Source organism: Erinaceus europaeus, chromosome 2, assembly GCF_950295315.1.
Source record: "Erinaceus europaeus chromosome 2, mEriEur2.1, whole genome shotgun sequence".
NCBI classification, from domain to species: Eukaryota; Metazoa; Chordata; class Mammalia; order Eulipotyphla; family Erinaceidae; genus Erinaceus; species Erinaceus europaeus.
The window spans coordinates 134,733,821-134,748,039 of NC_080163.1; the positions used below are offsets into that span (position 1 = coordinate 134,733,821).

At 41.0% G+C, this 14,219-nt stretch overlaps 1 protein-coding gene across 1 annotated transcript in view; it reads right to left on the minus strand.

Moving 5' to 3' along the window:
• PKD1L3 (polycystin 1 like 3, transient receptor potential channel interacting) overlaps nt 1-14,219 on the minus strand; it is an 88,724-nt gene that overhangs the window by 788 nt on the left and 73,717 nt on the right. Inside the window, 7 exon segments of the mRNA XM_060172042.1 lie at nt 101-232; nt 3,314-3,415; nt 4,738-4,948; nt 6,874-7,034; nt 7,849-7,976; nt 10,298-10,422; nt 12,282-12,544. Coding sequence (XP_060028025.1) covers nt 101-232; nt 3,314-3,415; nt 4,738-4,948; nt 6,874-7,034; nt 7,849-7,976; nt 10,298-10,422; nt 12,282-12,544 — 1,122 coding nt within the window.

Genomic DNA, 14,219 nt, shown 5'->3' on the forward strand with positions numbered 1-14,219 from the left:
GTACAAGCACTGAGCCCCAGCCATAACCTTGGTGGCAAATAATAATAATAATGTAATGATACAATTTATATTTCAGTTACGGAGCCAGAGTGTTACTTACCTTAAGGAGCTTTCTTTCTTTATCAAAGGCCATCAGAATAGCAGAAACAAAGAGGTTAATGATAACAAGTACCAATAAGATGACACTTGTAAGGATTAGAAAGGATCCCAGGATTGGGTCTAAAGCGATAACCTGGAGAGACAAAATACTTTAGAGTTTAAAAAACAAATGAATTTCTACTTTAAAATTAAATTTTCATATGCTATGTAGAAAAAAAAAAACACTTGGGAATGGATAGAACAATTCTAAGGATGTAAAATTAATGTCCAGAACTTTTAAAAGAAAACAGGTATATTGTAATGGAGTTATAAATAATTTGCAAACCTTGTAAGTTTTGTCTTTTCTAGATTTATATCTAACTGTGGAAACCTCAAAGAGTAGCAAAAAAAATTTTTTTTAAGCATAAATACACATTAGAAATGATCATGGAATTGTCTTTGCTATGCCAAGCAACTTCTATTCATAACAGAAGAGCATTCCAATAATATTTAACAAGTTAATCACAGGAAGCAGACTTGACTTTCTTGTTAGTACAGGTTATGTGTGTGTGCTACTCCCCCACCCCCACCCTACCTTTTTTTTTTTTTTTTTAACCTGAGCACTGTTCAGCTCTGGCTTGTGGTGTGGGATTGAACCTGGGACTTTGGAGTCTGGAGCATGAGAGTCTCTTTGTATAGCCATTATGCTATCTACCTGTACCCCATTGTTTTCTTTAGAGGTGTAGGTTCTGTCATGTTTTCAGATTAAAGGGACCATTCAGACTTAGGACTTAATGGAATGGTTTCCATAACTTTTTTTTTTTTCCTGTGTTGGCTAGGGCTTTGGGCCTACTGTTTACTGCTTGTAGTTGATTTTTTTTTTTTTCTATAAGATAGCAGGTTAGAGAAGGAGAAACCATAGAATTGCTTGGGAGTCGGGCAGTAGCACAGCGGGTTAAGCGCACGTGGCACAAAGTGCAAGGACTGGCGTAAAGATCCCAGTTTGAGCCCCCTGACTCCCCACCTGCAAGGGAAGTCGCTTCACAGGCGGTGAAGTAGGCAGGCCTGTAGGTGTCTTTCTCCCCCCCCCCCCCCCCGTCTTCCCCTCCTCTCTCTGTCCTATCCAGCAACGACAACATCAACAACAACTACAACAACAAAACAACACGGGCAACAAAAGGGAAAATAAATAATAATAAAAAAAAATTTAAAAAAAGAATTGCTTATGAAACTTCCTCCTTACTATAATGTTCCTACATGGTGACTGAGGGCTTGAACCGGGGTTCTTCTCATGATAAAATGTATGCTTTACTAGGTGAGTTATCTCTTGGCCTCCCAACAACATTCTTTTAATTTACCTGTTTTTATTTTAACAAACAATACTTATCTTTTTATTGACCCATTCATTGTTAACATGAAGTAAATAAGAACTTAACAGTATGAATACTTATAATAACTGATGGGAATCTTCTATATGACAAAACATTTTAACATACCAACCTATCTACTTGATTTAAAGTGCTTAATTATCACAACTCTAGGTCACCCAACTAAGTGGAGCAGTCTTTTGAATTTGTGATGCAGTGACATCCCCTGCCCCATAAATGTACTCCATTTCCCCATTATGATGAAGACAGTAAACTTATTCTAAGGGGCCAGGTGGTGCTACACACATTATAGTGCTTAAGGACCTGGGTTCAAGTTCCCATATGCAAGGGAAAACTTTATGAACCGTGCTGCAGATGTCTTTATTTTGCGGGGGGGGGGGGATTAATGGTTTAAAATTGACAGTAAAGTACAGTAGTTTGTACATGCATAACATTTCCACATAACAATACACCCCCCACTAGGTCCTCTGCCATCATGTTCCAGGACCTTTTTCAAATATTTTAATGAGAAACCAGAGCATTGCTCAGCTCTGGCTTGTGGTTCTGGGGATTGAACCTAGGACCTCAGCCTCGGGCATGAAAGTCTTTTGTGTAACCAACATGCTATATCTCCCTCGCCCTTTTCTCACCCTCTAAAAAACAAAAACACCAGGAACAATGGATTTGTAGGCCAAAAAAATTGTGTTCCAGAGTTGAGGGATACATTCCCTGGTGATTGGCACTAGAACTATAAAATAGCCAGTAGCAGTCAAAATAACATTTATATTCTTCCTTGGCTCTTAAGGGGTAATGTTCTACATTGCCACCTTCCTATGTCAACCCATCTTATTTTATAACCTATGAATTCTAAGTGAGTGAGAGAAGAAGAAACAGTACAGCACTGCCTCACCACTTGTAAAGTTTCCTTTTTGCACAGTGAATTTAGGTGGTAGCTGAGAGCTCCCAACTCAGGTCCTCACACCTGGTAAAGTATAAAATCTGGTAGGTGAACTATCTCTTGGCCCCATCTACCTCCCTCCCTTTTTTTTTTTTTTTTTAGTTACTTGTACACTTGAAAGGACCACTGAAAGCAGCAGAAAATCATGTTAGTTTGTTGGATTTTTTTTGCCTCCAGGGTTATTGCTGGGGCTCGTGCCAATGTTCCTGGAGGCCATTTTTCCCCCTTTTGTTGCCCTTGTTGTTTTATCGTTTTTTGTGGTTATTATTGTTATTAATGCTGTTGCTGGATAGGACAGAAAGAAATGGAGAGGTGGGGAAGACGGAGAGAAAGATAGACACCTGCAGACCTGCTTCACTGCCTGTGAAGCGAAACCCCCTGCAAGTGAGGAGCCAGGGACTCGAACCAGGATCCTTAACCCACTGCACTACTGCCCGACCCCCCCACGTTAGTCAGTTTTAACAGCATAAATTCAGATCCAGTGTTCTTGGTAATAAGATTAGGAATACAAGCAAAGGTGGACTCCTAGAAAAGCTCCACTTTCTGGGGCCGGGTGGTGGCACACCTGGTTGAGCGCACATGTTACAGTGCACAAGGACCCGGATTCGAGCCCCCGGTCCCCACCTGCAGAAGGATAGCTTTGCGAGTGGTGAAGCAGGGCTGCAGGTGTCTCTCTTTCTCCCTATTTCCCCTACCCTCTCGATTTCTGACTGTCTCTATCCAATAAATAAAGATAATAAAAAAATAATAAAAGAAAAAGAAAAGCTCCACTTTCTAAAAGTAATAGCAACTCAAAAGCCTCATGCTTGTGATGGCACACAGCCCCAAATTGCATAGAATCTAATGACAGGGATGATTTTATAATATACAAAATAGAATTATGCAGAGAAGTAGGGGGGTGTGACTTTACCTCCTTATGTTGAGCAGTTCCCGCCAGGTGGCCAACAATAGTCACTGCTGAGCTGAAAAAACTTCGGTAGTCAGAAATACTCCATCCAAATAACAGGTTAAACTGAAAAGGAGAAAGACCCATCAGGAGGATGGATGTTACAGTTCTGAGGTGTTTGATGATGAGGCCAACAAAGAGTGAAAAGCTAAGAAATTTGTAAGTGCCCACATTACTGTGTCTGAAAAATATAAAATTGTCATCATAGTTTTAACACATATTCATTTGAACATCGTATTATCCTAAGTCAGATACGTTTCACCCCTGTTTTAGACAAGAGAAAGCCAAGTTTAGTCATACTATGGTGTTAGGTACATGTGGAGCTGTACCAAAACACTATCTTTTCTCCAAAACTCACTGTCAACTTGGACTAATGGTTTTCCACAGTGTGATTTATTTGAAAACATTTCTTTGCCTGGGGGGGGGGGGGCACTTCATGAGCAGTGAAGCAAGTATACAGGTGTTTATCTTTCTCCCTATCTTCCCTTGCCCTCTCAATTTCTCCCTATCACAAAAAATAGAAAAAATAATAAAGGAAAAATGGCTGCTGGGAATGGTGGATTCGTAGTGCTGGTACAGAGCCACAGTGATAACCCTGGTAGCAGTAATAGATATGTATGTATAAAATATGTATATGACAGAAGCTAGAGGATCAAAACAGGAGCCATAGGCATACAAGACCAGCTTTACCAACTGAGTGATTTCACCTGGCTGGGTGACTTTTTTTCTTTTCCTGCCTCCAGGGTTATTGCCCCAGGTACCTTGCACTCTCCACTGCTCCTGGAGGCCATTTTTCCCCATTTTGTTGCCTTTGTTATTATTATTACTGTCTTTGTTGGATAGGGCAGAAATGGAAAGAGGAGGGGAAGGCAGAGGGAGAGAAAAAGACACCTAGAGATCTGCTTCATCCCTTGTGAAGTGACCCTCCTGTAGGGGCTCTAACCAGGATCCTTACTCAAATGCCATGTGCACTTAACCCACTGCGCGACCACCTGGCCTCTGTGAGTGACATTTTTAAAGGTGCTCTCTATCACATGTGCCATCACCTGGCCTTCTTGAGTGACTTTTAAATTTTTTTTTATTGGGGAGATTAGATTAATAAATAGCTATTGGTACATGTGTAACATTTCTCAGTTTTCTGCAAAACTTACCCCCTAGCCTTTGTCCTCCTCTACCATAATGCACCAGGACCTGAAATCCATCCCTCCACCCCCAGAGTCCTTTACTTGGGTACAATACACCAAACCCAGTCCAAGGTCTGCTTTATGTTTCCCTTTCTGTTCTTATTTCTCAACTTCTACGCATGAGATCATCCCATATTCATTCTTCTCTTTCTGTTAAGTGATTAAGGATTATAGCTTTAGGAAAAGAAAGTGGGAACAACTTACAGCAATGGCATAGCCAGTCAGCAGTATCAGGATGACCAGCAAGAAGCCCACCACCTCATCCCAAGTTTTGGTCAGTGTTCTGCCAATGACCTGTAGCCTGGGGTTGTGATGAAGCAGGTTCCATAGTTAAACTGTTGCCAATAGGACCAGAAAACCCATAAAGTAGATGGCAGCTGAGTTCACCTTTATCACCTCATAGAAACTGACAAACCTGTACCAGAGGAAGGCTGACAGTTAATCAGCATGAACTCTATGCCATTATCAGTTCTTATGAAGGCAGCTTCTCCCACTGCTGAAAATCTATTAAGCCAAGCATTTGTCAATACAAGAAATTTATGTAACTTCCTGTACTTGTGGATGTGAGAGCATTGGTAATACACATTCTTGGTTTGGAATAGTTGTAGAGAACTTGAAATACAACTCCTAGATTATTTAATGTATTAATCTTGGAAGTCAAGAATAGTTTCCTCCACTGCCCTAGTTTGAGCTAAATCTCACCTTTCACAGTGAGATTAGGGGCCAGCTGGTGGTGCATCTGGGAGAGTGCACATGGCAACAAGTGCGAGGACCTTGGTTCAAGCCTCCATCCCCACCTGGCTTCATGAGTGATGAAGCAATGCCACAGTTGTCTCCATCTCCCTCCTTCCCTTTCAATTTCTCTATTAAAAAAAAAAAAAGCCACTAGGAGCAGTGGATTTGCCATGCAAACAAGGAACACTAGCAATAAGCCCAATGTCAATTAAAAGGGGGGGGTGACTTACTGAGATGTGCTATTATACTAGCCTACTTTATTTTTATTTTTTACCAGAGCACTGCTCAGCTCTGGCTTATGGTGATATGGGGGACTGAACCTGGGACTTTGAAGCCTCAGGCTTGAAAATCTCTTTGTATAACCACTACGCTATCTAGCCCCACCCTCTAGGCCACTTTTTAAAAAAAAATTATTTATTCCCTTTTGTTGCCCTTGTTTCTTTTGTTATAGCTATTATTATTGTTGTTATTGATGTCATCATTATTGAATAGGACAGAGAGAAATGGAGAGAGGAGAGGAAGATGGGGGGGGAGAAAGATAGACACCTGCAGACCTGCTTCACCGCCTGTGAAGTGACTCCTCTGCAGGTGGGGAGCCAGGAGCTCGAACCGGGATCCTTGCCATTCCTTGCGCTTTGTGCCACCTGCGCTTAACTCCCTAGACCACTTTTTTGGCACACTACATTGCTGCATTGTTCTCTGGGAGGAGGTGATTGATCTAGTTTTTTTTTTTTTAAACCTGTGCTAAAGGTAGAAAGGTGAGTGGTAAACTAGAGATGCAGTTTTATGTAAGAGGTGTATTCCAGCAGTTTAGTGAGTAGATACCCTCCCACCCCCAGGATGTACAAGGTGGTACTCAGTCATAGTTCTTTTACTGTCCAAGGCCTAGATGATGCTAAATAGTAGGCTGGGTGAATCTCGGGTGCCACACAAAGACCAGAGTATGTCTTGGTTTGTATGAGCTAGTATATAAAGCAGCCCATTTTGGATTTATAGGTGGGCTATGTGTTAGAGTTTTATTTAAAGGAGGTTGGCATGAGGGTTTTGTCCTCAGCAACACACATGCTAGAGTGATTCTCTAATTCTCAACACTAATTAAAAAATGAATCTTAGGGAAATAAAAATAAAGGGAATATGTCATGCTTTTGGTTTTATTTATATTTTACCAGAATACTGATCAGGTGCAGGGCTTTGAACCTCGGACTTTGGAACCTCAGGCATAAGAATCTCTTTGCATAACCATTATACTAACTCCCCTGCCCTGCTTTAGGTTTTATACATTGGGCAGGTTGCACAATAATAACCAACTCCAGTTCCTTGCTATGTGAAATTGAAATACTTAATTTTTTAAAACATTTTCATTGAAATACTTAATCTTAACAAGCATACACCTATGCACTATGAAGCCAGAAAAGCTTTTCAACATGATCAATGGTACAAATCGTTTCTAGTTACTGTTTTCTCTGCTGTGAACATTAGTTCTATGCTCAATTTTGTATTAATGTAAGTATAGATTTGGTAGGGCAGTGGAGGAGTTGTTTAGGGGAAAAAATGAATTTTAAACTTTGAGGAGAGAGATTGTTTGCTCCTCAGACCCCTGCTTACCTGCCAGGATCAGCTTGGTATTGTGCCATGATTTTCTTATGTAGAGAAATGCGCTTTATGTCAAGTCCCAAGATGACAAAGCTAATGAGGATTATATTTATATCCAGAATGTTTTTTCTTTTAGTGAAGAATCTCCAACTCTGCTGTTTCAGCCGGTGACCCTTAAACAGAAACTGCCGTTATTAATGCTTGCCTGAAAGGTTATCTTAGGCCTCTCCTTAGGGAGGTGTTAAGAACAGCAGCAGAACACACTTGGCTGGACTCTTGTTAAATCTAACAAGTACAGTGGACTGTGGCCATGGTACTGTTCTACAGTCACTCAGAGCTGTTGCTTACAGAAAGATTGGCTTCTCTAACTATAACTTTAACTAAATACATTCTTGCTGCTTAAACTTCAAATAAAGTTTCCCAATCAAGTCCAAAGACAAAATAATTGTGTTTGGCTTGATATATCCTCTTTTGAGCACAATGTATATTTCTGGTTATCTGCAGTGCTCATAATATTTTCCATTTCTTGCTAATTATATAGGGTAAGAAGACTATACAAGAAAAACAAACAAAACCCTACTTTCTACAGATTTAATTCTACAAAGTGGAAAGAAACTTGGTGGGAGTCAGCCTGTAGGTGAACTCAGGTTCTGGAAAGGACCAAAATCATAGGTAGAAATCCGGTAACCTTGTTTTTGAGTTTCCCAAATGATACCTGGTAATCTTAAGAATGCTTTATGACGGCGCTGGGTGGTGGCACACCTGGTTAAGCACACGTATTACAATGCACAAGGACCTGGGTTCGAGCCCCCGTCCCCACCTGCAAGGGTAAAGCTTCATGAGTGGTGAAGCAGAGCTGCAGGTGTCTCTCTGTCTCTCTCCCTCTCTATCACCCCCTTCCCTCTTGATTTCTGGCTGTCTCTATCCAATAAATAAAGATAATAAAAAATTATAAAAAAATTTTTAAAAGAATGCTTTATGATTCACCTGTACAAAGGCATAGTAACAGACTAGTAGATAATAGATGACTTGTGAGATGACAGAAGAGGCAATATCCTTCTTTGATGTCTGAAGGGAAGTTAAACTGTCCAGTCTTAAAGATGTAAACAAAGAGCCTAAGGGGGAAAAAAAAAGCCTGAGAAAAAACAATATTTGGAGTTCAAGAGTCCTTAAAACTTTATAAAGCCCTCCTCCTCCAAGCTGTGTCTGAAGTAATTCTAACTGTCCTTGTGTCATACATTTCAAATGTTCTAAGTCTACACTTAAAAAACTCTACAGCTGTTAGGAACATTATTGTTCACCTTGAAACCCACCACTCCAAAATTAAAGAGGCTTTAAATTCATCATAAACAACAAATAAAAGTTCATAAAATAGCTAATGAAGTAATGAAGCATACGTGTGTATGTGTGTGTGTGTGTGTGTGTGCGCGCGCTCATTATTGCTGAGGTTTTGCCTGCACTATTCCACTGCACCCAGTGAACACTTTCTTTTTCCTTAGTAGGTGAGAGGTCAAGAAGAGACACCTCAGTTACCATTCCACTGCTTGTGGAGCTTTCCTTTGTAGGTGATCCCATGTAGTACCAGGGCTCTAGCCCTGCTCCTAGCACATAATAAAGTGTATACTCAACAGGTGAACTATCTCCTGGCTCATGCATGTTGACTTTAAGAACTGCAGTGCTGGGGAACTTTGCCTTGTGTATACTGCAGTATATCAGGTGAGCCCCCAAAATATGTTGACTTTTTTTTTTTGCCTCTAGGGTTATTGCTGGGGCTTGGTGCCCACATTACAAATCCACTGCTCCTAGAGGCCATTTTTTTCCTTTTGTTGCTCTTGTTGTTTATCATTGTTGTTATTATTGTCATTGTTGTTGGATAAGACAGAGAGAAATGGAGAGAAGAAGGGAGACGGGGAGAGAAAGACACTGCAGACCTGCTTCACCGCCTGTGAAGCGACTCCCCTGCAGGTGGGGAGCTTGGGGCTCAAACCGGGATCCTTATGCCAGTTCTTGCACTTTGCTCCACGTGTGCTTAACCTGCTGTGCCACTGCCCGGCCCCCGACCTTTTTTTTTTAAATGATGCATTAGAGCTTTGAGTCTATATAATCCCACTGGTCTTTGCCCTAACTTTTTTTCTTGCTACATAATGAAATTGTACCCATGTGTCAATAACTACACTGTAAACCATTAACCCCCCAATAAAAATGAAAAAAAAAAAACAGTCAAGAACACTTCAGTTCTAGTTTATGATGGTGTCAGAGATTGAAACTGAGATCTCTCAGGTCTTAGGCATGCAAATCCTGTGATCCTCAGCCCTTGGAATCTTTTTTCCTTCTCAATCTAAATAGAAGATGGGAGGAGAGATAAAGAGACACCACAGCACCTGCAGTACATGATGCTCCCATGTAGTGCTGGGGGTTTGAACCTGGAATCTTGCACATGGTAAAGTGTGTGCTCAACCAGGTGAGCTATCTCCTGACCCCCAAGCATGCTGATTTTATTTTTCTACCAGGGTTATAATTTGTGCCTGCAAAACTCTAGAATCTGCCTGCACAATTCCATCTCTCCTGGTAGACTCTTTGAGATAAAGGGAGAAAGGCAAGAGAGAGACCATAGCACTGCTCTCCCTTTGTGTAGAGACATGCTAACTTTTTTTTTTTTTCTGATTCCAGGGTTATTGCTGGGATTTGGTGCCTGCACTATGAATCCACTGCTCCTGAAGGCCATTTTTTTCCCTTTTGTTGCCCTTGTTGTTTATCATTGTTACTGCTGTTATTGTTGCTGGATAGGACAGAGAGAAATTGAGAGAGGAGGGGAAGACAGGAGAGAAAGACACCTGCAGACCTGCTTCACCACTTGCAAAATGACCCCCTGCAGGTGGGAAACCGGAGGAAGGAGGCTCAAACTGGGATCCTTATGCAGGTCCTTGCACTTTGCACCATGTGCGCTTAACCCACTGTACTACCACCTGGCCCCCAGCATGCTAACTTTTAAATCTACAAAGAGTTAAGTTATAAAGCAGAAAGTAACTGGGTGTGGGGGGTAGTAAAAAGTGCATGGCTAGTTTTTGCTGTAATGGTTGACTTTAAAACCATATTTATGATGACTGGGAGACAGTTCACCCAGCAGAGCACATACTTCACCATGTGAGAGGACCTGTGTTCAAGAAGCCCCAGGCCATTAGATGGGAGCATTGTGTGTGGAAGAAGCTTCACAAGTGCTGGAGTAATGCCAATTACTCCTCTGTCTATCCTCGGGGTGGGGGGAGGAGGGAGTAGCAGTGGAGTTGCATATGTAAGAATCCCTAGTCAAACCTTGGTGGCAAAAATTATGTGTAGTTAATATCAGTTAATATCACTTAATAGTTCTAGGTAAGAAAAATGAGCATTCTGAGATAACCAAGTGACAAAAAAAGAAGAGGTCTTATACCTATCTTACTGGACTCCAAAATCAAGGTCACTACACAGAACAGGTTCACATTAGCATTGAAGACCACAAATTCCACAAAGAGGCTTTTGGTGCAGTGGTCCAGCCAGTGGTTCCGCTCAAGATGCTGTAGAACCCTGAGGAAACAAGGACAAGGCCAGCTACTTTCTCTGTTTAAACCTTGTACTTCTACTACCACTCACACAGTAGGTAAGAAACTACATTTCCCCAGGCAGTTTACCTGTACAATATTTTGTGCTTATGAATGCCCAAACTTTAACTACTGCCAAGTGAGAAAAAAAAATTCAGAGGCACCATTCACACCAAAGTGAAATGTTCAACTTATTTGCCAGTCTGAAGTAGAATTAGTTTTATATGCTATGTCAATGATTTCTATTTTATACTAATAGCTAAATTCAGTTTTAAAAGACATAAGAATGGAATGTCAGACCAGGATGATAGCACAGTGATCATGGAAAACTTTCATACCTGAGCCTCTGAGGTGTCAGGATGAATCACTGGCACAACCATAAGCCAGAGCTTAGCATTACTTTGGTGAAATAAAAATAATGTAAATGCCATTATTTGGTTAGCATTAATCATTTCTGAGTGATTTTTTGCTGCATATATTTTACCGAAACACCGCTCAACTCTTGGCTTATGGTGGTGTAGAGGATTGAGTCTGGGACTTTGGAACCTGAGGCGTGAGAATTTCTTTGCATAACTATTATGCTATCTTCCCGGCCCCTTGCTGTAAATTTAAAGAGATAATTTAGGATTTTCATTTACTCAATATAATAACAAACTCAGGATCACATACAAAAATCATTCTACAAGTTTCTAGCAGTTTAATTTTGGCATTTGAAGCTGATCTGAACTGACCGGTTTGTTAAGGACATTGTTTTTCTTACATGTGGAAATTATAGTTTAGCCAAATGAGCTTAGTTTGTTTATCAGAGCACTTCTAGATTCTGGATTATGGTGATGCTGGAGATTGAATCTGGGTTTTTAGTGCCTCAGGCATGAAATTCTTTTTTCATAAACAGTAGGCTATCTCCCTACCCCCTGGCCAACCTAGAATCATCTGAATTCAACTATATATATAGCTCAAACTTTTCCAGATGAATAAAGGAACAGACTTTGATAAACTGTCAAGCCCAAACAACTAGTTTTGGGGCCAGGAGGTGGTGCACCTGGCTAAGCGCACACATTACAGTGTGCAAGGACCTGGGTTCAAGCCCATGGTCCTCACCTGCAGAAGGAAAGCTTTGTGAGTGGTGAAGCAGGGCTGCAAGTGCCTCTCTTTTCTTCTGTATCTCCCTTCCTCTCTCAATTTCTCTACCCAATAATAAAAATTAAATTAGTTTTAAGTTGGCAAGGAGTTTTTAAACTAGAAGTTTCTTTTAAAAAAAAAAAATTTATTAATGAGAAAGATAGGAGGAGAGAGAAAGAACCAGACATCACTCTGGCACATGTGCTGCTGGGGATCAAACTCAGGACCTCATGCTTGAGAGTTCGAAGCTTTATCACTGCACCACCTCCCAGACCACAACTAAAAGTTTCTATAAATTTCTAAAAAGGGGAGTCGGGCGGTAGCACAGCAGGTTTAGTGCATGTGGCGCAAAGCACAAGGACCAGCAGAAGGATCCCGGTTTGAGCTCCCGGTTCCCCACCTGCAGGGGAGTCACTTCACGGGCAGTGAAGCAGGTCTGCAGGTGTCTATCTTTCTCTCTCCCTCTCTGTCTTCCCCTCCTCTCTCCATTTCTCTCTGTCCTATCCAAGAACAACAACATCAGTAACAACAACAATAATAACTACAATGATTAAAAAGGGAATAAATAGATATTAAAAAAGGGGGAAAATGTCTAAAAAGGAGCTACAAGTGTCATATTACAGTAGCTGTTAAAACTGCTCAGTGGCCCTAAGTTCAGAACTGTCCTAAAAGGACAGAAGCTGATAACCCCAGTGCTCTGATTCAGCATCCAGGCTGACTCACCTGATTGCAGCACTGGAGTTTCTTCCAAGTCTCACCACATAGCCTCCTCCAGAGTAGGTAGCAAATGCCCCTTGAATTGGATAACCACCTATTGTCTCCTGCTTCTGGTAATGCCAAACGCTGTCTGACTTTGTGATGTTTGTATCAAGGGGGCCCCAGTTAACCCCATAATTCTCTGTGTCCTCCTGATCGGGGTGAGATGGCTTCACATGTTCTTGGGGAGAGACTGTAGTTGGAAAGCTTGTAGCAGCAGGAATGCGAACCTGACGGAGCAGAACATTGCCCAAAAGAAAGGAGTTTCCATCTGTAATAAATCCTAGTGAATAGAGTACAAGAAATCATTTTTAATTGTCTTTAGTTAATAACAAAAGATACATATTTTCACCATTATTCTATTATTATTTTTATGGTTATTACTGGGGTTCTATAAACATTACTGGGGTTATATAAACATTATTTATATAATGTTTAATGTTTAATATTTATATAATGGTTATTACTGGGGTTATATAAACATTAGGGCTCTGTTTCCCTGCATCCCAGCCTACAATACACAGTATAGATCCATCACCTGGCAAAACACTTATTTCTGAGCTGTACCTCAAAATCTGATAGGGTGCAGTCATTTTTTCTTATTTCTTTTTTTTTTTCCAATTTTTATTAGGACAGAGAGAAACAGAGAGAGCAGAGGAGGTAGAGGGAGAGAGTGGTCCAGGAGGTGGTGCAATGGATAAGGCATTGAACTCTCAAGCATGAGGTCCAAATTCAATCTCCAGCAGCACATGTACCAGAGTAATGTCTGGCTCTTTCTCTCCTATCATTTCCCATGAATAAATAAATAAAATCTTTAAAAAGAAATAGAGGGGGAGAAAAACACCTGCAGACCTGCTTGACCACTTTCAAAGCAGACCCCCTGCAGGTGGGGAGAGGGGGCTCAAACCTAGGTCCTTGTGCTTGGTAATATGTGCTCTTAACCAGGTGTGCCACTGCCTGACCCCTTCACCATTATTTATAAAACATTTTTGGAGTTAGCTAATTCAACCAAATATGAAAAAGAAATGAGAGGACCCGATGATGGTGCAACCAGTAAAGAAGATACATCACCATGCGCAAGGACCAGGTTTGAACTTTGGTCCCCACCTGCAAGAGAGAAATTTCATGAGCATTTGAACAGGCTGCAGGTGGCTGTCTTTCTCCTCTATCCCCCTGTTTCATAATTAAAAAAAAAAAAAAAGAAAATAGTCACCAGAAGTGGTGGATTCATTGTGTAGGCATAGAGCTCAACTGCCAAAGTGTGCGTGTGTGTGTTTGTGTGTGTGTATGTATATAATATATATATATATATATATATATATATATATATATATATATATATATATATATTAGAGAGAGAGAGAGAAGGAAAACAATTAAATTATAATTTGTGAATGTCAAATAGGTCAATCTGATGGAGAAAAGAACATAAACCTTTCAGTTTGCTCCTGGCTACGATGCTTTAGATGGTGCAAAACTGGGAAGATCTAAACTGAGTCCAGGGCTGGAGAGAGCTTGCTGGGTAGGGTCTGTGCCTCACCAAGCACATGGCCCAGGTTCATGGCCCAACACCACAATAGAAGTGCCAGTTAAGTTCTGACGTTTTAGGGTGTGTGTGTGCATGTGTGTGTGCGTGCGTGCGTGCGTGCACTTAGAGTTGGAAAAATAGCTTACCTGGATAGTGCAGCTGCTCTGCCTTGCATGTGACCCATGTTTGAGGCTGGCCCCCACTGCACTGGAGGAAGTTTTGGTGCTATGAGGTATTTCCCCCATTTCTCCTTTTTTATTATTTATTTTCCCTTTTTGTTGATATTGTTGTAGTTATTGTTATTGATGTCATCGTTGTTAGATAGAACAGAGAAGAAATGGAGAGAGAAGGCAAGACAGGGAGAGAAAGACACCTCT